At 36.3% G+C, this 27,543-nt stretch overlaps 1 protein-coding gene across 1 annotated transcript in view; it reads right to left on the reverse strand.

Moving 5' to 3' along the window:
- The window catches only part of Agmo (alkylglycerol monooxygenase), a 302,932-nt gene that overhangs the window by 130,107 nt on the left and 145,282 nt on the right, over positions 1–27,543 (reverse strand). Inside the window, exons 6-12 of the mRNA XM_027419743.2 lie at positions 25,735–25,801; positions 22,217–22,282; positions 22,045–22,124; positions 18,630–18,764; positions 16,908–17,024; positions 9,701–9,783; positions 9,106–9,211 (exon numbers count right to left, since the gene is read on the reverse strand). Of these exons, the coding sequence (XP_027275544.1) occupies positions 9,106–9,211; positions 9,701–9,783; positions 16,908–17,024; positions 18,630–18,764; positions 22,045–22,124; positions 22,217–22,282; positions 25,735–25,801 (654 nt within the window). The remainder of the gene's footprint in view (positions 1–9,105; positions 9,212–9,700; positions 9,784–16,907; positions 17,025–18,629; positions 18,765–22,044; positions 22,125–22,216; positions 22,283–25,734; positions 25,802–27,543) is intronic.

Below are 27,543 nucleotides of genomic sequence, written 5' to 3' on the forward strand. Positions count from 1 at the left end.
AAGAGTGAATGAAATGAACAATAATGGTGGTGTGCATGGAGTTTCAGACAGAACAATTAATCAAGGGGCTAATTTTTTCCCTAAGGATTCTCTCTGTGAATATACAAATGATTTCTCATGCTTCACACCAAGTTCTTTCCCAAAATCCTTAGGAATTCTCGTGCTATTCTCACTAGCTCAGCAGGAACTTCCAAAGTCCCCAGCAAGTATTTATTTTGCACAATATATTCTGATCATAGTTTTCCCCAAGCTCCTCTCAGATCCTCCCCCACTTCATTGCCCATCCAAATCCCCACCCCTTCTTTCTGTCTCTCATTAGAATGACATGAAATTTTTAGGAACAAGATACAATCCTTGGAACTGCAGAGAGTAGCTACAGATAATGGACTACAGGGAACAGATAGACCTCATTAGGAAAGGGATATTAGGGCCTGAAATGGGAAAAAAACAGTGGGGATGGGATGGAGATAGGGGATTGTGGGAAGGAATACAGGAAGAAATATCTAGTTACATCTAGTTGAGTTGTTAGCCAAGAGGCCTTACGGAAAACCCCAAACTATCCAGGCTATTGCCAAGACTATATGTTGCCTTACACAAACTGACAACAAGGCCTCATTGTTGATCACCTACACAATATGTCATTGGGTATGGAGACATGGAGCTGGTAACTACATAGAATCATCTTCCTATTTTTTAGTGTCTTTGATACAGAAATTTACTCTGCTTGCTTTCAGAGAAACATAAACACCAAGCCTACCTTAAACCCTTAATTTAAAATATGTACTGCCTGCAAGATATACCAAGGAAATGGTGGCATAAAGATTGTAGGAGTAACCAACTAATAACTTATTTGACTTAAGGCCCAGTCCAGAAGATGCAACTCATACTAGACACTGTAAAAGCAGATCATGTTGGTCTAAGGAAGGAAGGAAGGAAGGAAGGAAGGAAGGAAGGAAGGAAAACTTAGAAAGAAAGGAAGAGAGAAATGTAGTGATAAAATGACTCCTAATGACTTTCTGCTATACTCAGATCACTGTCTTATTCAGCCATTATAGGAGAAGCTTCCTCCTGCCACAGATTCAGCAAATATAGGGACCTATAGCCATACATTATGCAGAAAGTGTCACTATTAGGAGGTGTGATTTGTTGGAGTGAGTAGGTCTAGCCTTGTAGGATGAAGTGTGTCACTCTGGGGAAGGGATTTAAGGTTTCCTATGCTCAGGATACTCTCTAGTCTTCATTTGGCTTCCTGTTGCCTGGAAGATGTAGGACTCACAGCTACTGTTTCCTGCACACTGCCATACTCCTGCCATAATGATAATGAACTGAATTTCTGTAACTGCAAGCAAGCCACTCCAATTAAATGTTTTTGCTTAATAAGAGTAATCATTTTTTGGTGTCTCTTCACGGCAACACCAACCCTAACTGAGACAATGACAAAAACATTTATGCCCAATGGCACATTTACATCAATGATATAGAAGCACTGAAAAACTAAGAGAAGAAAATTGTAAGAACAAGAGGACAAGGAGAGCTCCTTAAACATAGTTTCTTCTCACTGTGCTAGTTAATTATTTGTAAGTTTGGCACAACAGAGAAATTTGGGAAGAGGAACCTTAAATGAGACAGTACCTCCATCAGGCTTTGTGTAGGCAAGTTTATAGGATATTTTCTTGATTAGTGACTGATGTGAGTCACCACATCACACAGAAAGCCAGAGCCACCCCTGGTCAGATGTTCCTGAAAATAGGTCTAGCAAGCCATTTGGACAAGCCAGTAAGCAGCATTCCTGCACAGTCTCCACTTGAATTTCTGCCTTGAGTTCCTGCACTGACTTCCCTCAGAAATGGAGTGTGACCTGAGGGTTGTAAACTGAAATAAAACCTTCCATCTCCAAGTTGATTTTGATCTTTGTGTGTTACCACAGCAATGGAAATTAGAGTAGACAGGAAGTTGCACTCAGGACATCATAACAATATGTTCACTTAAACAAGAATTACATAATGTAACACCAATCATCATTCCAGCATTGAAGAGAGAATTTCACAAGGTTCCACCCTTAAATCATATGATACAGGCAATTAATGGATGCTTAGAGAGGGAGAATCAGCCTTATAATAGGTTATCTAATCCCAAATGGTCAACCTTAAACATATTTAAACATAAGTAATATTAAATATACTCAACAAGTTGCTTTATATATACACTTGAATACATACATATATATATAATGTATATGTAACAATAATAATAAGTGAAGTTGGGGTAGGAGCTGTGAGTGTAGCTGGAAGCATATTGATTTTAGAATGAAATAACTATTACCATGAAAACCTTTAGGGTCTGGAATTTGACTAACACAGTGAAGCAGCATAAGCAGATGAGTATTCAAAATAGAGAAGAGTCACAAGACTCTAAGCTGATGTTAACCAATATACGCAGCTCATTTATAAGAGAAAATGATTTAATGGCTTCCCAGGGGTTGAGCTTAACAATAGCGTCAAAGTAAAGCGATGAGCACGCTGTGTACTTGTAGCTAATTCATACCGAGTCATTCAACTTAAATTCAAACTAGATAGAATTACAAAGCCTTTTTACTAAATGTCTGTGCTGCTTTGGGGAGACAAAAAATAATTTCATTAAAATTTTAACAGGTTTCAAAACTTAAGTTCTAAGAGATAAAAATTTGAAGCACAATTTGAAATGTATAATTAATGATCATTGTTAGCTATCAATTGCCAACTCTCGATAGATGAATAAAAGACATAGAAAAAGTAAAGGTGACTTTAAGAAAATAAACATGGCTTCCAATGGATCCAGGGAATGATACTATTTGAAAACAGTTATGGTGTTTCAAAAGACCATTCTAGGCTCAGTCTCTCTCTCTCTCTCTCTCTCTCTCTCTCTCTCTCTCTCTCTCTCTCTCTGTCTGTCTTTCTGATGCAAATCAGTATACACAACTCAAATCTCCTTCCCCAGCACCTTCCTTGTCTTCACCATGCTCCCTACCATGGCAATGATGAACTAAACTTCTGACACTCTAACAAGCCCCAAGTTAAATGTTTTACTTTGTTAAGAGTTGCTTGGTCATGGTTTCTCTTCACAGCAATAGAACATTTTTTTTAAATACCCTTTAACCCATGAAAGCTTGCACAGAAACCTACTAAGTGAACTCTGATCAAAGAAGACTTGCACAATTTTAACAATTTGCAATTTAATGGCTTCATTTTAATAATAGTAATTTAGCAATAATATTATTATTAATGGTAACCAAAGAATACTTAAATGGATTCTAGGTCATTGTCTTTCAATGTCTTATTTTTATACATTACATGTATTAGTTTTTAATTTCTCTAATAAAATACCTGACGCTGGGCAACTTTGTATGAAGGTGTTTTCTTAACTCACAGTCTTAGATACTAAAAAACTCATTGCCAGCATCAATTCAACCTTTGTTATGACCTGATCAAAGATGACATTACAGTACTAGGAGCACATGTCAGATGGAGAAATCACATCCAACAAAGTGCCAAGAGACAGGCAAGGGGCCAGGGTTGTTATTTGATGACTATACTCTCACAAAACCTACCTGACCAGTCACAAGAGTGAACATTGTCTCCTGTAAGAAAATATACTGACCTTCATTAGGTCCCATATCTTAAAGTTTCACCACTTCCCAGTCTTACTACATTGACAACCAAACCAACAATGCATGCAAAATGCAATAAACACATCCTTTGCTGTGCATAGAGTTATGACACCATTTGGTAGCATTCACAGTCAATGTCCCCTTGAAGTACTGGCCAAGACAGGCAGGTGCATATTCTTGAAAGACTAGCTAAGCACCATGAACACTTATGCCATGATTCCTTCCTCTGTTCAATAAGTCAAATTTAGAATTAAATTATAAGAAATAATTTGCAATTAGAATACATTTTTGCTGTATTGTTTCTCAACAGAAACCCATGAGATATTTGAGTATTGCTCTAAATTAATGCAAGAAAAATTTTCTTTTTTCTTTTCTCTCTCTCTCTCTCTCTCTCTCTCTCTCTCTCTCTCTCTCTCTCTCTGTTGGTTTTTGAGACAGGTATTCTCTGTGTAGCTTTGAAGCCTATCCTGGCAATAGCTCTGGAGACCTGGCTGTCCTTGAACTCAAAGAGGTCTGCCTGCCTCTGCTTCCCGTGTGCTGGGATTAAAGGCGTGGGCCACCAACGCCCAGATTGTTTTTGCTTTTTTTGAGACAGGTTTCTTTGTGTCTCTCTGGCTGTCCTGGAACTAGCTCTGTACTAGACCAGGTTGTCCTCAAACTCACAAGGATCTGCCTCCCTCGTGCTAGGATTAAAGGCATGCATCACCATTGCCTCACTATAAAATTTTTCATAATTATCTTGAAAAATGGAGTAGAGTTACTTTAGTTTGTATCTTTATGGATTCTCTTATACTTTGCTATTTACATTCTAATAAGTGATTTTTCCCTTAATTTTCTGTGTTGCTACTTTGAAATTATTTTAAATTGTAGTGCAGGTTGGTTTGAAACTTGTAACCCATTTCAAAATATCCTCTAGTACCGACATGCCCCACACCCTATAAATTTATTATTACAAAAATGCATTGTTTACTTTATGCAGTGTTAGGACAAAATACCTGAGACAAAAGAAAAGTTCAGAAAGGAAGGGTTTGGAGCACACATAATGACTCAGATGCTAAGAGCCGATCCTTTCTAGTACTTGGCTTTGATTCCCACCATCTGCTTAGAGTGGCTGACAGTATCAGGTAGGTTCAGTCCTGAGCAATCCTAAGACCTCCTCTGGAATCTAAGCATATTTCTACGCATGTGGTGCTTCACATGCAACATTCAGGTACCATCAAAATACATATAGAAAATTTTTATATCATAAAAGAAAGGAAGGGTTAATTTTGGTTCACAGTTTGGAGGTAGTATCTATTCTGACAGTGCAAGCTTGATGGCAAGGGTGTGAGACAACTGGTAACATTGCATCCACGGTCAGGAAGCAAAGAGAGAGAAATGCTGACACTCAGCTCCCTTTCTCAGTTTGATTGACTCCACACAGCCAGTCTAGGAAACAATGTTTCCAACACTCAAAGGACACCTGTCTACTCTAATAAGCCCAATTTGGAAACTCCCTCAAAGATGTACCCAGATGGTGACTCTAAATCCCATCCAGCTGACAAAATTAGCCATAGCAAAAAGGATAAAAACACATTCTGGGTTGGTGTGAAAGTCAAATGGAAAACTTTGGTGAGTACATGTAGTTAGAACATACACCTCTTTTAAAACCCTTTTAAAGGTGAGTACCCTGGGCCTGAAGTCTCATGTGAGTAAGAGTGTCAGCCAAGGGACCTAGGATTTTAGTTGTACTTCATTTCTCTCTTTCCTATCCTAACATAAGGCTGTACTTGACTTGTGGCTCTTGAGGTAAAGCACCAATGAATTATTTCTGGGTTCTGTGTATTCATATAAGTAACTAAGCTTCCAACAACTATAATAACATTGAACATTTACTGAGCATTTACTAGCTATTAATTATTATGACAAACATCATATGTACTATTTTCTCATGTAATCATCAATATTTAGTAGATAATAACTATTACATCTTTCTTTAACAGGTGAGAATGATAAGGCCAAATATTTAAGTGACCAAATAACCATCCAATAATTCACGCTTAAGAGGAAGAGTAGAGGAGAAGAAATGGAGGAGCAGATATATTGAGTTGGGGGAAGAATAGAGGAGAGAGAGCAGGATGAGAGATACCATATCAGAGGGAGCCACTATAGGTCCGAGAAGAGATCTGGAACTTGGAAGATCTCCAGAGACCTATAAGGATGACACGATCTGACAGTCTGGGCAGTGGAGGAGAGGATGGCCTAGAAACCCTTCCCCTAGAATGAGATTGATGAATACTCTCTATGCTATTCTAGAGTCCTCATCCAGTGGCTGATGAGAGCAGAGACAGACATCCACAGAAATACACTGAGCTGAAATCTGGAACTCAGTTGAAGAGAGGGAGGAATGAAGAACGAAGGGGTCTGTACCTGGTTGGAGAAACCCACAGAAACAGTTGGCCTGAAAAAGGGAAAGCATATCGACCCCAGATGCTCTTTGGGAGGACAGTACAGGACTAATCCAGCCCCCTGATCATGGATGCCAATGGGGAGGCCCCTGCACTCCTGGGAGCCTCTGGAGGTGGACTGGCGTTTTGCCCTGGTGGGTGGGAGGGACTTCGAGAGCCCATCCCACTTGAAGGGATTCGCTCTGTCTCTGAACACATGGGGAGGGGCCTAGGCCCAGCACAGGAAGATTTGGTGGACTTGGTGGAGCCCTGGTTGGGGGCCCTACCCTGCCTGGGGAGTGGCGGGTGGATGGGGTGGGGGGTAGGTTGGAGGTGGGAGAGAAGTAATGGGGGTGGGGGGAGGGAGAGGGAGAGGGAAAGTACATGTGAAAATATTAATAATTTAATAAAAAAATGCAAAAAAAGAAGTTGTCAAGATAGGAATCAAATCCAAGCAATCAGACCTCAAATCTTAACCAGCAACTTCAGTGTCTTAACTAATAACTAAGCATATCATCACTGTAGCCCATCAGTCTCAAAGGGAGAACACAATGCTCTTTCCCTTACTATCCCATCTTAACCTCCAATAGAATGTGTTTTATAATCATATAACCCAATGTAAGAAACAATGCTTACATAAAGAACTATTTGCCTACAGAGCACTTAAAATTAGCTTCCACAATATACATGACAGTAGGTATACAAGAATGACTTTAATATTTCTTGCTGGATATATCCCTTATTTAGAATGTGAAAATTCTATCTCATTAATTTTAGGGTTTTCCCATCATATATGTCTGCATTTCAATGAGAAGGTTAATTTATGCTTCTAGATTATAATATGTATAAAACACTCTTACACAATATGTAAAAATGTGAGCTTCAATACCACTTAAATGTAAGGTGTGTATCTAAGGTTGTGCAAAGTGGATGAAGTTCTTAGTGAATGTGTGTTGGGTGACATGAAAGATGCCCTGTCAGAGACCCCCAGTGGCTCAGACTCATGGACATAATAAGGCCTTCCCTGGGTTAGGATCACAGTAATGGCAAAGCCTAGATTTTACAAGTATGTGATTTTACAAACAGCTGACCTTTTGCTAAAACCAGCATTTGCAGAAACTATCAACCCCAGCTGCCTTATCCAGGATGACGATGACCTGAACTTGTCTCCTACAAAGGACTCCCTAACTATATTAGCTAGCCTATTTTCTCCTCATTCATCTGCACACATTAAACCTTTCTCCTCTGTCAGCAATGGATAATAAATGTGCCAAGTTTCCAGGCTGGTGGTTTATCTCCATCAGAGTACATTATACACCTTACAAAAACTTTTCTGTGTGTCTCTCCTTTCTTTATTCACTTATTGCCACATTCAGGCCAAGTTCAAAGCTGTGCAGATTATGACACCCGATTTTGATAACCAAAATGTAATGCTTCACTATTGAAATTCATATTATTTAAAAATACAAAATATATTCTGAGGGCTCAAAAACTTTAGAGGTACTAAAGAAAATCAATTTTATAAGGAATTATCCTTTTCTGCCTTCTAGCCAAAGATTAAGCTTGCTTTTCCACAATAAACTATGAGTTATGCTCTCCTTTGTTTTCTCAAGTATATTAAAACACTCAATAAAATGCATTAACTCACATATTTGAAAGCTTGTACTGCCTGTGTTTATAGAGCTACAGACATCATAGTATTGTATACTTCACAACATTTATAATTTTGAGACTGATCCATATATATCCTAATTTGTTCCCTGGTTTTAGATTGTAGATACTGATGTTATGAGTGTGATGTAGTTGCTAAACAGTCACCTTTGAGTGTGATTAGATGGTTTTCGGTTTGGAACCATTACTAGTGATGATACCAAGAGTTCCATTACATATATGTAAATACATGCATGTGAACAAATCATCCCTATAGTATAAATTCACGTCCATGAAATGCTTGGTAAAAAGTGGGTATGTCTTTGGAATGGCAAACTACTTTCAAACAAACTTATCAAACTTAGAATCACTACAAAGTAGGTCTTTATATATTAGCTTATATGGTAGCTAATTTTGGTTTTCCACCTTTGGAAAGAGGGAGACCCAATTAAAGAAATACCACCATGTCTGTTAGGCAGTCTCCTAACTGATGTAAGAGGGCTTAGCTCCATGCGGGTTCTGGGAATTGTGATACATAAGAGAGGTAGCTGAGTAAATCTCAGGAAGAAACATCACTGCATGGCTTCTGATTTCTGCCTTAGGACTGCCTCAGCTCCTGCCCTAACTTCCCACAGTGGTGAACAGTTATCTAGAAACATAAAATGAACCAAACTCTTCTCCGCACAGTCACAACAACAGAAAACAAACTAATATTCTTTATCTTTAAGAAAAGGAATGTTAGCATTTATGGTTCCACTTAAATAAGCTTCCATGCTGCATATTCTCATAATATTGATACATTGTTCGGGAACAAAACTGAAAAACTTAAAAAAAAAACTCTAATAAACACAAGGCATGAGTAAAAGTTTTTAGCCATTTCCTGAGTGATAAAGCAATAGATACCCAAAATATTCTGAGGAATCTTTGGAAGAACAATCTTAATTACCAGATATCATATCAAAAACATATCATAAATTTCAACAATATCATTGACTCTTAATTTTCGTTTACATGTAATTATTTCTGTTATGGGTTATTTTCAAGTACTTCATATGCTTTCATTTTCAAAGCTTTCTTTAGAAGAATTAAATGGCAGTATTCGTCTTGTAAAGTCATAGTTACCACTAATTTTTTGAGGATCTACAATATACCCTGATTTTCTTCAAAATGCTCTGCAGTGTATTTTACCCAATCTCTATGATTTAATGATATCAACCAAAATTTTGAGATAAGAACACCATGGTACAGCAACATGAACTATCTGAAAGTTATAAAAATAATAGAAAAACCTTAACTACAAATACTGGTCACAAATTCAGTAGAGAGAAATCATCATTGAATGAGTGAATTAAATAGTTCAGCTACCTACACCAAATGTCTTACCTCAAATACAAATGATAAAGATGGAACAAGAGGCTTTAAGTGGCCAAATCTGAACAGGGTTAGGAACATCAGGCAACGGAATGTTTCTACAATAGCTGCCTTGGGTCTGAAATAACATGAATTAATATCTATTAGCTTTATGTAAGTATCCAGGTGTCCATGTGCTTATGATATAATTAACATAGCAATAACATTTAATTTTCATTTTCAGAAATGGTAAAGTGTTTTAACATAGTTGAATGGTATGTCTCTGAAGTACTTTGAAGGTAACCTTAAAATAAGAAACAAAATGTATCTATTAAGGAAAAACATTTTTGTCAACTTATTGTTTAATTAAAGCAGTGATAAGCCATGGGGAAACAAAAATAGACACCTAAAATACTAGGCATATAAAGTTCTCCTTAGTAGCCCAATGTCTTTTGATGGCTTAGGAGGAGAAAACTGATACAGTTAACTCATTTAAAACAATGGTATTCAACACTAAGGTTTTTTAAACTAAAATATTAATGTCTATTTTACATTGGTATTTTGTAGTAGGGTAGAAATTTCCACTTTTGAATGAAATAAAAAATAAGAAAAGAAATTCATGCCTTGCCTTTGATCTAGAAGGAAACCAATTGATGTCAAGGTCAGGATAATGAAGAAGACTCTCAGAAATAGAGTGACTTGAGATAGTGCCTGTCAAACAAACACAGAGATCAGTGGACCCTTTGGAGGGTGTATGAGGATGTAGCAGTGCCATGGAAATATCCTGCCCTTTTCAATACCCCATAAGTTATTCCCTGTACAAAGGTGGCGAATATGCAGGAATATTTGCTTTGTCTAGTCCCATGTAGTAACCTTATCAGACACTTCAGGAGGAAACAGGTAATTACATCATGACCCTCTGATAAAACTGTTATTTTTACTTTTCGTCTGTAAAATTTTGACTTTTGTAATTAGGTGAAGCATGGGAGTCCCCAAACATGGATAAGTAATTCCCATTTGAGAAATAAATATTACATTCTAGTACATATTTTCAACATGTACAACTCATCCTAGTTTGAAATCCAAATTTTCTTTATAAAGGATTGGGTTTGTCAGTATTTTATTGAGAATTACTGCATCTATGTTCCTAACAAAAATTAGTTTGTAATTCCCTTTCTTTGTGTCTGAGTCTTTATGTGGTTTGGCTTTCTAGGTAGCTATGGCTTTATAAAATGAATTGGACAATGTTCCTTCTGTTTCTATTTGAATAATTTGAGGAGTATTGACATTAATTCTTGTTTGAAATTTGGGTAGAACTCTGTTATAAAACTGTCTGGCCCTGGGCTTTTGTTGTTGTTGTGGTAGAAGAGTTTTAATGATGGTTTTTATTTCCCTAATGGTTGTAGAGTCATATAAATTGTTTATCTAATCTTGATTTAAAGTTGGTAGTGGAAACTATGGAGAAAATTGTTTATTTCTTTTAGATTTTCCAATTTACTTGAGTACATATTTTTAAAATTATGTTATGATTCTCTGTATTTCCTGGTGTCTGTTGTTATAGCCCCATTTCATTTCTGGTTTTTATTAATTTAAATATTTTCTTTTTATCTTTTAGTGACTTTGGAGTAGGATTGTCTATCTCATTGATTTTCTCAAAGGACAAACTCTTCCTTTCACTGAATTTCTTCATTATTCTCTTTGTGCTGTTTTATTGATTATAACACTCAAGTTGATATTTTCTTGATGTTTGTTCTTCTAGGGTATACTCATTTCTTTTTGTTCTAGAGGTTTTAGGTTTGCTATTAGTTTGCTAATATGAGATCTCTCCAATTTTTTAAATGGTTGCACAGCATTTATTTCTATGAACTCTCTTCTTAGCACTGCATTCATTTTGTTCCCTAGGTTTTGGAATGTTGTGCATTCATTTTCATTGAATTATCAAATGTGTTTCTTTCTTTATGTTGATCCATTTTTCAGTCATGAGAGTGCTGTTTAGCTTACATAAGTTTGCAAGCTTTCTGTTATTTGGAGACTGTTCAATGAGGTGCTAAGAAGAAGGTATATTCTTTTGTGGTTGAGTGGAATATTGTATAAATATCTGCTTAGTTCATTTGTTTATAATGTCAATTAGCTCCAACTTTTTGTCTGTTTAGTATTTTTGGTGACCTTCCTATTGGTGAGAGTGGGGTACTGAAGTCTTCCACTCTCAGTGTGTGAGGATCAATATGTGATTTAACTTATAGTAGTGTTTTTGTTTTAAAGTGGGTGCCCTTGTGTTTTGAAGGGGGATGTCCTTCTGTATGTATATATGTTTCTTTTATTGGTTGATAAATAAAACACTGACTGATCAGTGGCCAGGCAGGAAGTAGATATTGGGTTACAAGATAAGGAGGATTCTGGGGAGAGGAAGGATAGAGAAGCCAAGTGAGAGAGATGTCATGCTGCTGACGGAGTAAAATGCAGGATTACAGATAAGACACAGTTTTGTAGCAATGCACAGTTTAATAGAATTGGGTTAATAATTAAGAGAAATCTAGGCAAAAAGAGCCTGACTCATCAGACAAACAGTTTCTATTTAATAAAATCTCTGAGTGTTTATTTGGGGCAGATAGGCTGAGGGACCAGGCAGAATTTAGAAACTGTGTCTTCATTGTTTGAGTCATAAATGTTAAGAAATGAAATGTCATCTTCATGGAGTTTTCCTTTGATGAATATGCAGTGGCCTTCCCATCTCTTTTGATTAATTTTGGTTGGAAGCGTATTTTGTTAGATATTAAAATGAATAGAATACACCAGCTTGCTTCTTAGGTCCATTTGCTTGGAATATCTTTCTTCAAATTTTACCCTGATGTAATGACTATGTTTGATTTTGAAGTATGTTTCTTATATGCAGCAAAAGGATGGGTGAGTCCTGTTTTTTCCATTCTGTTAATCTGTGTATTTTTATTGAGAAATTAATGTCATTATTGTTGAAAGATATCATGAACCATAATTGTTATATTTTATTGTTGTTGTTGTTGGTGGTGGTGGTGGTGGTGATGATGGAGTGTGTGTGTGTGTGTGTGTGTGTGTGTGTGTGTGTGAGAGAGAGAGAGAGAGAGAGAGAGAGAGAGAGAGAGAGAGAGACAGAGAGACAGAGAGACAGAGAGACAGAGAGACAGAGAGACAGAGACAGATTATATGTATTTCCCTTCTTTTTGTTTTGTTAAAGTGAGATTATTTATTTCCCTCTGTTTTAGTGCATGTAATTAACCTCCTTGCTTTGTATTTTTCCTTCTAGCACCTTCTGTAGAGCTGGATTTGTAGACAGATATTTTTTAAGATTGACATTATCATGGAATATCTGAGTTCCTCCATTTATAGTGACTGAAACTATTGCTGGGTATAATAATCTGTGATGCATCTGTAGTCTCTTAGAGACTTCTGCACATCTGTCTCATATGTTGAACTGTCCCACCCTCGGGGTCATTCAGCAGGGACACTGAGGGAGTAAGAATGAAGGGGCAAGAGACTTGAGAGATGGAAACAAGACAGTATTCTGATCAAGTATTGTTTATTAGACACATCAGTAGGGCTTAAGTAGAGTGAAATTGTCAGTAGGGAGGAAGGCTATTGTCCCATAAGGCAGGATGTGTTGCAAGGAGATAAGTCTGTGGCTTGGGCTCTATCGACTGTAGACATGGACATGTGCTTTACAAGAAGATAATCAGGTGTGAAGACCCAGAAACTTAACTGGGTGTTAATTCCTAAAATAGTAGAAGAAGGTATAAGATGGTGTTTATTATGGTATCTTCATTCAGGGTCCTCTACAGGACCCCTTTATTTTTATAAAATATGTAAGAAGGCTATAGTTTAGGGCTGTCCTTGAGGGGACTCTGCCTATATTAGGTCAGTGGGATCAATGGGCTTATGAGTGTGCGATAGTCTTACCCGTTTTTGGACAATGCATGATGACCATTCCTGTCTTAGGGGGCTACCAGGGTCAGACACTCTCAGCCCTCCCTCTATCCAGCCCAGCTCACCAAGGAAAGAATGAACCGTATGATTTCACAAATACACAGTTCACAGTTGTCTCCCATTTTGGCCAAGTCGAGCCGATGTTAATGCACCTCTGTAGGCTGCATTTTGATAGCATCTACCTGATTCTTAATTAAATTCATCAATTTATTAAAGAGAAAATGTCTTAGCAATAGAAGAATTAATAAGCCGAACAAGAAGCCTAACAAGGGAAGAAGATAGGGCAGCAATCCACTCAAAGCACTTCAGACTGTTGGTAAAAAAGCTCTCTATGATATTTTTCAAGTTCCTCTTTATATTTCTTGATCGAATCTTGAACAATGCCCTGTTTATTGGTATAGAAGCAGCATTTTTCCTGTAAAGTCAAGCAAATGCATCCCTTGTCTGCAGTGAGTAAATGTGGATACCTTTGTATTTGGTATATAGATTTTCAGAATTGAGACTTCATCTTGACAGATATTTCCTATGACAACTATGAAATGACCTTCTTTATCTTCTTTGATTGATTTTAGTTTGAAGTCTAGTTTGTTAGATATTAGGATAGCTACATCAGCTTGTTTCTTACGTCCATTTAATTGGAAAATATTTGCCTAGTTGAGGAGTATTGCATGGATGTAGAAGGATGGATTCTGTCTTTATATCTTCTCTTTTAGCTTGTGTCTTATTATCAGTGAATTAAGATGATTGACATTAAGAGATATTAATGATTCCAAATTTTCTGAGAAATCACCATACTGACTTCCACAGTGGCTGTACAAGTTATCACTCCCACCAGAAATGGTGTAGTGCTCCCCTTTCTCCACATCCTTGTCAGCATAAACTGTCATTGATGTTTTTGTTCTTAGCCTTTCTGATTGGTGTCAGAGTATAGGTATCCTACAGTTGACCCTGCTGGGTTTCCATTCATTAAATATATTGAATGCATTTTCCTAGCATAATTTCACTGGCTAATTTGGAAATATGCAAATAAATGCTCTACTCAGTCTTGCATAGTCACACCTAAAGTTCTTTGTATGCCAGTATTTAAAGCTAAAGTGGCTGGTAGCCATCATGGCTCATGCAGAAGTCTGAGCACTAAGAGAATAGCTAAGAAAGTATGGCTCCTGATGGATGGAACACTGAGGAGGCAACGATCTTTGTGATGAAATATTATTTATGATTTATTAAAGCTTGCCTGAGGAATCAGAAATCAAAGCCTGCTTCAAGCTATAGAGATCAGGAGGGGGTGTTAAACCTCTTTAATACCAGGACTCACGAAATATGTGATGGATTTCTGAGTCCAAGAGCATCCTGGGATACCGGAGATTGAATCAGAGATAACACTTTAATCTCAAGATTCTAGAGGTATAAAAAGGAGAGGCATTTAGTCCGAGAATTATTCTCTAGACATGTTGAGTAGAACATAGCAGTCTGGGTGAATTTGAGGAGCAGTGAATTTGGGAGCAGTTTGAGGATTGCCCCTTTGGTCTGAGCATAGGCAGTTGTAAGAGCTAGTGGCTGGATGGTTTGCTTTTCTGAGCTTCAGCTTGGACGCCAGTATCTGTCTCTGTGTCTTTTATTTATCATGTTACCATCCCAAAGGTGTACTTATGTGAGTCAACAAGCTCACCTGGACAGGAATCTCTGTCATAAAGCCAATGAATTGTGTTCACCACATTCAAGAGCCCATTTCAAATAGAATTCTATATTCATAATTTAGTTTCTAAATTATGTCAACCCTATAGAACTGTTCTAGTGAAATACTCTATTGCTATATAAATATTTAATTATGTGGAGTTTAGATAATTGAGTTATTAACAATAACCAGCAGGACTAGCTCTCAACACGTTATTTATTTCAACTAATCATGTGATTTTCAGAAGTGTTTAAGATATCTTAGTTTCAAGCAGGGATCATGGGGGCTCACTGAGACTGAAGAGGCAATCATAGAGCATTGTATGTGGCTGTGGTAGGTCCACTACATATCTTTTGTGGATGTGTAGCTTGGTGTTCTTGTGGGACTCAATCATGGGAGCAGAGCCTACCTTTGACTCTTTTGACTCTTTTTGGGACCCTTTTCCTCCTACAGAGTTGCTTCATAAGGCATTAATATGAGGCTTTGTCCTTCCCTTTATTGTAACTTGTTATCCTGTGTTAGGCTTATATCCCTGGGAGACCTGCTTTTTTCTGAAGAGAAATAGAGGAGGGGATCTGGGGGAGACAAAAAATGGAGGTGCTGGAAAGAATGGAAGGAGGGCATACTCTGTTCATTGTTCAGGATGTAATATACAAAAATAATAAATAAAACATATTTAATAAGACATCTTAGTTTTGTGTAAATTTTATCTGTGCATACAAACATAAATTTTACTTAGTATTTTGAGTATATTAATTTTAACACTGATGATTTGATCTGCAGTTGTAATTCATGCTTTGTCCTGATTTTTCTTTTCCTTCTTGGATGATTTTGTGTTAGGTTTGTTAACTGTCAGTTTATAATTGTTGGAGTATCATATCCAGACTTAAATTTACATATTAGCTGGAGGTAACTAACATTTTTGTTAGGTACCTGACCTCTGATCTAAGACCAACTTACAATTTATTCTTAATTGGACTTTATCCAGACTAATGTTACTATAAGCTTCCATCCAGTCTCATTCAAGGACCAGATAGTTAAAATTCTCAAAAAAAAGATAACCCTGAAAATATATGTGCAAGTAACTTTAAATGGACTCAAGAGGGTATATTTCAGAATACATGTATATACATACATAAATGCATGCATACACACACATACAATAACAATTAATGAAAAAAAGTCATGAATTTGATATATAGTTTTGGAGGAAAGAAAGGGAATAGAAAATTATTGTGATTAAATTACAATATCAAAAATAAATCAAAAGAAAAACTTCTCAGGAATCCTTTTTTTCCTACATCCACAAAGCTAAGTGGAGGGCTCCAAATCTTCCTTTCAATACTTATTCTTTATTAGTGTTTTGACCTTGTTTTCTAGAAAATGTTTTAAATTTTAATTTGGAGTCAACCCATCTGTGTTATCTGACTGGGGCCAACCCACTGCCTTGTCTCATCAACCCATAAGCAACTGCAATTGCCATAGCCCCAAGTAAGCTACACCTACTTGGCTACTTCCTATAGTCTTTCTACTCTTAATTTAGTTTCCTTATGACTTTTATCCACCTTTTTATCTACCTGTTTTGGACTCTTATACCTTTATGAAAAATAAATGAGTCAATGAAACAAAGCAAATTTTAAAAATATTTAATCACTTTTACAGTTTGCAATCCATTTTTCCATGGTTCTTGTTACTTTTGTTTTCTTAAGAACACAGCCAGTATAAATAATACTCAATAGTAGAACATGTCCATTCCTCAACTATCTATACCTTAGTGAACTAATGTTTGTTTCCACATATTGGCTATTATGTACATCTTAGAGGGAAAATATAAAAGCTGTAAACCTTGTGATGAAAATTCTCTAAACTCAATCTATCATGTAATTGTCTAAATATATTAGGTATCTTGAAATTGATAGAAAATATGCTGTTCTAAACATGATTAACTTGAAGTTTCTTATTTCAATTACAAAAATATATGACACATAATTTCTTATTTACCACTTAGTTAAGAATTAGTTTGCTTACATTTAATAGTCTTGAGTAAATTAACCTGCCTTTTTAAAATGTGTGGTATTTCCCCAAAGTGAAAGGAATTATGAAGAAAAATAGGGCATCATCACAATGGTAGAATGTACTTTAATTAAAAAAAAAACTTGATGGATTATTTTTCACATACTATATTAAAATTAATTTTACCTACCTCTGTGCTGGCAAAGGTCTCTTCATAAAATATCAACATCACTGCAAACTGCAGTACGGTGTACATCTTTAATAGCTGGGATGCTGCTGATGACAAGGGGACTTCCTGTCCTGTGACCTAGGTAGACAAGAAAGACACTTTCCTTACTCTGTGTCGTGGCCCATTTCTTGGGCCAAAATTCACAATATGGGAAATGATCAATCACAGCAAAAAGAGTTTTTCATCTTTGCTCCAGAAGGACTCTGACATTCATTTCCTTGGCTAGAAAATTGTCTGAATATTAGGAAACTTGCTTCTTGATAGAGAATATTATGCATTCCAATTATGATTTAGTCTGCCTTAAGTAGAAACATAATAGGTGCTTCACATGTGTTATCAATGATTGCAATAGCCAAGAAGAATATAGTAGAATAAATTAGAACCTCTCATATCTGAAAATACGTCCAGCAACATATGAAGAAAATGAAGGCAGATGATTCTGGGCACATTATGATTCAACAACAATAGGTATTTTATTAAAGCAAATTAAATAAACTATTAAGATTTCCAGAAGTACTATGCTATACTTTTCTTTGAATAAAGTAGATGTAGGAAGTCATATAATTAAAGAGTATTCACAATGACTATTCTGTTAACAAAAAGTAAGAAAATAAAATCCTCCTTCCTAGGTGTTCTACAGCAGAAATAATCAAAATATTTGTCACTTCTATTATGATGACTAACAATAACTAATTATGGACATAAAATATATGTGGGAAATTTAAGATATTCAAAAACAATAAAATATTATTCAGAAAAAAATATTCTTTAAGACATCACATGATTTTTTATCTAAAATACCATATTGTAAATGAAGGTCAACTCTTCCTATTGTTTCTGTACTTGTATTTGTGACCTTTATTTGATAATGAAACATATTGTAAATAATGAAGCATTGAATAGAAATTGTATTTTTCTCCAAGAAGAGAATTTCAAATTTAAATTAATAATTTCTTGGTTTCATAAGCCAGATGTCAGTGACACATTTCTTCAATCCCAGCACTCAGGAGGCAGAGGCAGGCAGATCTCTGAGTTACAGACCAGCCTAGTCTACAGAGGGAGTTCCAGGACAGTCAAGCCTACACAGAAACATTCTTTCTCAAAAAACAAACAGCAGTAAAAAAAAAATAATTTCTTAGTTTTTGTTCTAAATTTCCATATTTCTTTTTCTTTTTTTCTTTTTCAATTTATCTATATACTTAAGATTTCTAAAAAAAAGATTTCTATTCTGATATTAAGTAAATTCAACCATGTTTGGTCAAAGTGATTTCAATGTCTTGGTGTAACTTTATAACTTTTGTTTAGGGAACTTCATTTTGTTACACATGAAATTAAGAATAGGCCTGATTTCTAAAGCTCTTTCAGCTCTCAAGTTTTGGTACTGTGTGTGGAAGCCAAATGCACCTTTGTAACTCACCAGATGAGACTCTTGGTTATGGGTTTGAAAGAATCTGAAAATAGTTTCAATTGCTCTACTTCCCAAATTATACTCCTTGTAATGAAGCAATGCCAACCGAGGCAATGCCTTTCTTAACCCACCTCCATGGCGTTATATCTTCATTAATCTATTTGTTTACATCTGCCTAAGGTAGCATCATTTTACAGTTTCACATGAAGACAGCACACATGTAGACTGGCTGCATATCTAGCCTCACTACTTCCTCTGCCATAAATTCTGCTTACCTCTGGAATTTCTTCACTCAGGCCAAGTCTTGGTTTACCTGGACCCCATCCTGGTCCTTTAAATAGGACAGAAAACTTATGAAAGAATCCAGGTGTGTCCCAGAATGTATTCCATATATGGAGCAAATGGTGAAACTTGGAAAAACAAAAGAATATATTCATATATATGTATATGCATATGTATATATATAGTTTATTTTAAGTATGACAAGCATAAAAGATAGTATTAAATATAGTTAATTATATGCATTATTATTTTGTCCAGTGTAATTTACATATTTTAAATGTTCATCATGCATGAAAAGACAGATAATATATTGAAATGTAATCACATTCTGTATTTTAATTAATTCTATATATCCTATATATCTTTAATGTGTTATAAACATCTTTGAAGTTAAATGAAATTATAATTTTAAAAAAGATTGCAATTGGTTACAAAAACATCAAAGTAGAGTAAAAAAGTTATGAGGCTGCATCAAATAAAATTACCTAACTTGTGTGAAAGCCATAACCTTGTTTATTGATTCCTTTTATAACATTTTACTAGATGGATATTACAGTGGAACATCGAGATATCCTAAGATTGCTACTCTATTCAAATATTTTTTTTTCAAGACAGGGTTTCTCTGTGTAGCTTTGGAGCCTATCCTGGCACTCACTCTGGAGACCAGGCTATACTCAAACTCACAGAGATCCACCTGCCCCCGCCTCCGGAGTGCTGGGATTAAAGGCATGAGCCACTAACACCAGGCTATTCAAATATTTTTCAAACAATGATTCATTGTGTTACTAATTTGATTAACAAAAGATATTCACAAACATTTCAGATTGTAGAGTTCCAAGTATTAAATAACTCATATTTTGTCTGTAAAAAAAAAAAGGAGACTTTTACAATAAGCGTTAGAACAGGAGTATATATTCTTTAAATAGCATTCATTTGACACACACAGAAGTTAAGAAAACATGCCCACATATAAGTGCTCAATAAATTTTAACTATAGGAAATTTCACACAAGTGCCCATAATGCACCACACGATTAAACATATTCATACCATTTGGGCATCAGCTTCAGAGTCTAACTGTGAGGTTTTTTTCTAAGTACAAAAATGCATTAAAAGAAAGAAAAGCTTTTGCTCTCAGAATTTGTCATCATGCTGGTATTTTAGCAGTCCCTGGATGAATTTAAATTGCTAGGTTTAGAAAAATGGATGTTGTAATTACTTGAAATATTCCAAAAGCAACCTGAGGTATTATAAGGCTTAATGGAGAAGTTTCTGAGGACAAGGTTAGTGTTAGTTGGAAGCTTGGGGGCATTTTCAATACTAGTAATACAAAACATTTATATGTTTAGAACTTCTAACACACATTAAAATACTAAATCATTTTGTTATTCTGCAAATGGACTTCAATTTATATCCACAAGTCTGGATACTACCCATGAACAACATATCATAATAGCTTAATGACATTTTTCCAATTTATTAGGTTTCTAATCCCCTGGAACTTTGGGTCTTCCAAAAGACAGCAGAGTGGTCTACCCCTAAAATTGGCAAACAAAATCCTGTGTCTAGCAGGGAAAATTCCAAGTTCTTTTGCTGGTAATAAAGCGTAGATAAGTCATTAGCTCTATGCTTGTGAAGTAACTGAAAATAAGAATCTTGTGTGTTATAAACTCATTACCATAAATTGCTTATCTGACATATCTGACTAAAATGAGCACATAGGGAAATAAACCTGAGGCCCACACATGACAACTACCATGCTGAAGAAAACATTTTAAATGTAGACATCTGGAGGGTAAATACATGAATCAAATGTTCAGTGGCTTAAAAATTGCTCATTCTCTCACATTGGCACTTAGTCAATTCCTATTCATTCATCTAACTATGTGTGGAGTGCTTACAGTATCCATTCCCTGATCTTTTCTCATGTATTAACCTTCTTACTTCCAAAAGTGTTATGCATTAATAATATTGACATCACTTATGATTTAGTAAATATAGTTCAGCAGTGCTGCTGAATAGAATCTGTACTTTCTGAAGATGGTCACATGAGTCATCCTGGCGTCGTGTTTTGAAAGTTCTGTGCTAGAGAAATGTTGGGTAGGGGACATTTACATTTCTCTGTATTTACTCACATTAAGGAAAAAATCTACCTGGAGTTAATTTTCTAAATTGGTGATAATTTCATAGAGCTGGTTGTAAAGATCTGAACATATTTATTATGTGTCTCCTGAGAGACACATCCTGTTATGAGTACATCTTGGGGTAGAGATGGAAAGAGAAGTGCCAAGTGGTAAAAAAGAAATATATGATACACACACACACACACACACACACACACACACACCAGCAATTTTTTTCAACTTTGGATACATTTAGCCATAACTAGTGTGTGAAGCCACAGTCAGCTAAGTAGGTTTAAATGAGTTAAGGGAGCCCGGGTCTTAGTTTGCTAGGGTAAATTTGCAGCTGACAATTGAATCTGGAATTATTTAAACTCTGAACCTATGTTTCCCATGGTAGAAAAAGGAAATAAAAGAATACTACTTCTTCATAAAGTACTGCTGACAGTGAATGAACTGTTTTGTGTTTGCAGGTATTTCCCATAGAAGAGACTTAACAGATGTCCATAATTTCTTTAGTATCAATGTTCTGTGCAGACTTAAGTAGGTTTGCAAAGCAGGCCTAACAGGATTTGCTACTTCCGGGACATTCCAGCCAACCCAGTGCACAAAACTGTCACTGCTGACTGTCACATATTTTAGAGCATTCTTATCTTTTCCTCATTTGTGATTCCTTAACCCCAGGAGCTTTTGTGGTATTCTGATGTTGACACATGGGAACTTTGCTGACATTCTTCATTTCTCTACTGCCAACCACTAAGGCCAGTGAACAAGCAATACCACATGTCTAACAGAAAATTGGTCTACTCCACCAAGTCTTAGCAGGAAAGGTAATATGTGGACCTCACTGATGGGTAATGCTCCTTGACACCCACTTCTAACACAAGAATGGCAAATGCCTCATGTTGAATTTCTAAACAGAGGTTGAGGGCTTGAAGCAAATATTTTTCTTACTGTGGGATCAGCCTTAATTACATGTTGCACCACTGTTGCTGAATACATGAATATATTTCAGGTCTATTCTGAGAAAGAACATGTTTTTCAAAGAGCCGCTTTTTTGCATTTGATATTAGACACATTTAAAAATTCTTATAATGAGTTTTAATAGATTGTGCCTATCTGAGTTAAGTATCACTTGACTGCTAAAAGTTATTTCAAATTCTTTTATATGTAAAACATTTTTTCATAGCAATGTAATGTGTTTCTACCTACAACAACCTTTTTCCTCTTAAACATAAGATTTGTGAAATTTTATGCACCCAGAAAGACAAGGATGAATGAATTACCTGAACTTTGAATGGCTCAAATGTATCAATGGGATGCGTTAGACCATATATAACCTGTTCGTTCTCTGCTTCAAATGTCCCTGGAAGATAAACATTATAATCTGATTGTTGATTTTCTATGATTTTCACAGCAGCTAATTTCAGTATTTTGATAGTTGTACATTTTACTTACCAAAAATTCTATCCCAAATAATAAGAGTGCCAGCATAGTTTTTGTCTATACAGTAACGATTTCTGCCTGTGAGACAAATATTAAAAGCAAGTTTTCAAATACATGAAAGTGGGCTTTTGAAACATTTATTTCTATTGTTTTTAAAACATACAAGAAATTCAAGCAATAAGGTGGTTCTTAAGATATATTCTTCCAACCCTGACACAAATAACCATAAGCAACTGAGGAAAATTGGGAGTGACAGAGGGGATCTTGCCCACAGAAGTCCACAACATCTGGTTGTTCAGTGCCAAACAGTCAACTTTGAAAACATACATACAAGTAACATTATAAAGACAGACAGGTCATATTAACGAATAGACATACACATATCATATATTGTAGAGAACCATGGAGTTGTCCTGGCCCAGCTGCCTTGAGAGGCATATGCCATAGGTTTTTCAGGTTAGAGTCCATGACTCCTAGAACACAATATGCCTTCCAGTGCCTGAGACAGTGATGCACCAGTCAGTGAAGCATTCAGGCTGCTTTGTGTTTCTCTGTATGTTTGCTTAGGAACTCAGGGAAGCATGGAAGCTTGAGAGTACAATTGGTGTTCTGTATTAATCTAGTGTAGCCTGTATGGCTTGCAAACTTCACTATATTCTGGCAACTACAACCGTATTGATCCTGGCAAATGCAATTATATTCTGTTTCTGATGAAGGCATAAAAGTCTGACTGCTCTCAAAGAAAGTGTCATTTGTAAGTGCCTATGCTTACTTACAGGGCCAAGGTCACCTCATATGGTCATGAGGAATTACACTAGGCTGGTTGGAAGGGCCACAACACAACTGAGGCTTATACATATAACATATGTCAAATATATATAGAAACAATAATAATTAGTGAAGAAAGAGATCATTAATCTGAAGGGGAATGGGAAGGAGTATATGGCAGGGTTTGAAGGGAGGAAAGGGAAGGGAGAAATGTAACTATAATATTAAAAATTTTTTAAATGTCAGATTTTATTTATAGTCTCATTTTAATTATTTTCTAGTTAACTTTATTAAAGAGATAAAGGTTTTATTAATTTATACACATTTCCAATGTTTTAGTTAAATGTCTAGGTATAGTCACATAAACGGCTTTGTAAAACTAATGAAAAATTGAACAATCACATTGTTTTCAGGAAAGTAAAAAGGAAGTGAGATGGAAATATATGTGTTTGGGGTTTCAGCAATGGTGCAGCTGTTAAGAGCATTGCTGTTCTTACCGAGGACTGAGTTTCAATCCACAGCACCATGGTGGCTCACGGCCATCGGCCAGTACAATTCCGGTTATATGATACCCTCTTCTGTCCTCTGAGGGGACTGTGTGCATGTCATATACAGGTACATATGCAGGCAAAGCATCCATGCACACAAAATTATAATAATAAAAATAGAGTTTTGGAAAGGAAATATCTGTCTTTGCTTTTATTTTGTTTTTGATGTTATTTTTAGTCTTGTTCTCTGCTGATGTTTCAGAAAGAAAATTAGAACAATATTTAGTATTTTAATAATTAAAAAGCATAATTAAAAATTAAATTAGCCTTGGAATTGCAACTTTTAGTTATATGTTAATTTTCTTGCTCCAAATAACAATTTAAACTTAATGTAAGTAACTGGCAACTTTTTAAAATGTGTTTTAAAACTTAAATAGCATAATACTATAAATGTTACCAAATCTGAAGGAAAAGAGTTTTAATGTACTAAACCATGTATCTGTATTCATGTACACACTTTCTGAGCATGGAAGCATGAGAATGGAGACGAAAGTTTGCATGATCTGAACATGTCTCTCTACTATTAAGAGCACATTGCTCCTAAAGGGATTGTTGGCAGTGGCTGAAGCCATGACTGTTCATAACAATCAGAGGAGGGTACAAACAAAGCAGGATTGATCAGAGACTCTGTTACGCACTCTACAATGCCCAGGGCAGCTTTCACCAAAGTCTTGGTCTTAAGTACGGGCTGCTGATGCTGACTAGGTCTGCCTGAGGTATGAGGAATTAGGAAGGTGAGGTAAAGAAGAAGAAATGAGTAGCTGTTTGTCTTTCAGTGTGGACTCCTCTTTCCTGATTTTTTGTTTGTTTGTTTGTTTATGTGAAGGAATCCACAAGAATCTTACACCCCGTGCTAACTGTTCCCAGGGGGGATGGAGTGCTGAATTTGAAGAGCTTGACCTATCCTCTCCCAATCTGCCATTGCCCCAGCCAGGGAGAAAGGGGCAGGTTCCCCTTGAGAAGACTCAGATGTAGTTTTAGTTGTCTAAAAGTGACTGGGAAGGCAGACGCTTCGGACAGCAAATGCACAGCATTCATCCCTTTGCCCCGTGCTCTTAGCATTATGCCCTGAGATGTATTCTTGCCAGTGTATAGGGAAGTAGCCTGGACAACCTCACCCTTACATGGGTCTCCATACATCAAGTGTCTATTATATATTCATTTACTCTGTAGCTTATACACATTCCAAATTTACTTTTATTTTCATATCATAAATAATGCACATTCTTAGTGGTTTCTGTGTTGCCCAGATAAAACACATTTTGCTTTTCACTACAATTGGTGCCTCTCTGCCTTAGGCACTAGCAACACAACATTGAATCTTCACATCAGGCCATTGCACATGTGCTGAATTAGGTAATGAACTTAACCAGAAGAAAATATTGGTTGTTAGGTTTTCTTTAAACCCAGTATGTATTTTTTAAGTATTTAGAAAAAGCTTGTTTCAATTTTGTGGTTGTTGCTGCTTGATTTTGTGATTGGCTTTTCCTGTTTTATTTCCTTTGGTATACATATTTAAAAAAATAAAAGTATCTTTCAAATCCTAATATCTTTCAAGACTAACATTTTCGGTATAGACATAGCAGATCCCCAGCACTGTGTCAGAGTTTCCTATAGAGAGCTCTTTCAAGATGTGAACATTCCTATCTAGTTGTTTGGTTCACTTCCTAGCTGTAACTAGTTAAGATGGGAAGCAGTTGAGAAAGATTACTTCCACTGGCCCGTGCCTTGAAGCCAAGGCGTCTCTGAATACAAAAAGGGAAAGAATACTTATTGATGGAATGTAGGATAATTGTACAAGGTATAATTTTACTAAGTAGCAGAGAAATGACACTGCATTTTTTCCTTTTTATTAGAAAGAAAATTATTATACATGTCAATCCCTGGTCCCTCTCCCTCTCCTCCTCCCCTGCCCCCCCCCAACTAACGCCCTACCTATCTCATACCCTTTCTGCTCCCCAGGGAGGGTGAGGCCTTCCAAAGGGGGTCTTCAACCTCTGTCATATTCTTTGGGATAGGGCCTAGGCCAACCCCTTTGTGTCTAGGCTAAGGGAGTATCCCTCCATGTGGGATGGGCTCCTAAAGCCCATTCCTATGATAGCGATAAGTACTGATGCATTACAAGAGGCCCCATAGATTTCCAAGGTCTCCTCACTGATATCCACATTCAGAGGGTCTGGTTTTTTAAAGAAACGAGGAAGGAAAAGGCCTTACCATGATGAACCCTGTGATGGCTAGGAGTGTTAAGAATCAGTTCCAAGGGACCAAGGCTTCTGATGACCTGTTTACAACAAAAGAGAGAACCACACACAGAGTTATTCCTGAATATTCTATGTATTGCACAAACACATGACACCTGAAACAGAGATGAGGTACTGAAAGCGTCAAACCTCTTTACAGTTCAGTGCCTATGTCTCTAAAATAAAAATAACAGTGATATAAAAACAATTTAAGCCTAAACTTCTAAATGGGACTGTGTCTTGCATTCACTGTGGTTGATGGGAAAAGCAGTCACTGTCAATCATGATATTGCTACAAAGTGGCAACATGTCAGTGGCACATGGGAAGAACAGGATGGTGGACTTCTGAGCCTGAACTGAATATGACACAACAACAAAATGTAACAGGGGATTATTTTAATACTAAATTGAGACAAACAACCATAAACATTATCTTGTAGGTAATGAGAGGTTTAGAAGATAAAAACCATTTTATTTAGAGTGCTAATGGCATTTGGTATGAAAATGTAACTTTAGCAAAGTGTAACTGATAAGATCTAGACTTTGCTTGAGAATATTTTAGCGATGAAAATAGAAAGAAAAATAGAATGATTGACAGAAATGAATCAAAATCTCTGAGTTTATTAGAAGCAACACACACAAATAGATGGCTCCTCCTGCTTTTATGAATTCTTGAGAAATGGAGGTAAAATTTACAGGAAAGAATTTATAGTCTATCAGTATATGTTTATTAAGCCAGTTGAAAGTATTAACAAATGCCCAATCTGAAAAATATTTCCATTTATTCATTTATTTTACTTTTAGCTGTGCATATTTGTGTAGGTTAGTCTGATTTGTGTCTAAGTGCCATGCCCAAAATGGTCAGAAGAGAGTGTTGGATTGCCTGGAGCTGTAATGACAGGAAGTTTTCAGCTACCAGACCAGGGTGTTGGGAACCAAATTCAAGTATCTGCATGTTAACCACAGGGCCAGATTTCTAGACATAGAAACATACTTCTTAATTAAAATTCTTCCTCCACTAGGATATGTTTTGCTTTATTTTATTAATAATCACAGATTTTCAGTTGTTCTGTAGATATAAGAAGCTGCGGTGGCCCACACTGTTCTCAACTTTCGGTTTTACATATCCTCCTGAAATTGAAGCTGTAACCTCATTGACCAATACCCTCCATCACATAGGCACCCACATGGTCTCCCTATTGTCCATTATTTACAGGCCTGAATATGGGAGTCCTTGCCTCCAATGATGCTATTAACTTAGGATTTCTCAGTTTCTGTCAGAAATGGACAAATGTTTGCATGCAAAAGAATGTGAATTTTTACATGTCATGCGCTAATTTTGATTTTTCTCAATTCCTCCATCCCTTTCCTTGTTTCTTCCCTCTCTCCTCTCTTCAGCCCTTTACTTTGCATGAGATTATTTGATGGGAAAGGTGTTTTATTGGGAGTTACAACAGTGCTGTTGCTGGGTGTGAATGGAGTTACAATGGTGTTGTTTTTGGGTATGAATGGACTTTCAATGGTGTTGTACTTGTGTATAAGTGGAGTTACAATGGGGATGTGCTTCAGTGTGAATTGACTTACAATTGTGCTGTCTTTGGGTGTGAACGAACTTACCATATTGGTGTCCTTGTGTGTGAATGAACTTAAGATTGTACTGTCCCTGGGTATAAATGGGGTGACCATATTGCTGTCATTGAGTAATAATGGAGTTACAATGGTGCAGGGCTTCAGTGTGAATGGACTTAGAAGGGTGCTATCCTTGGGTGTGAATGGAGTTACA

The sequence above is a fragment of the Cricetulus griseus genome, chromosome 5 (assembly GCF_003668045.3).
Source record: "Cricetulus griseus strain 17A/GY chromosome 5, alternate assembly CriGri-PICRH-1.0, whole genome shotgun sequence".
Taxonomy (NCBI): domain Eukaryota; kingdom Metazoa; phylum Chordata; class Mammalia; order Rodentia; family Cricetidae; genus Cricetulus; species Cricetulus griseus.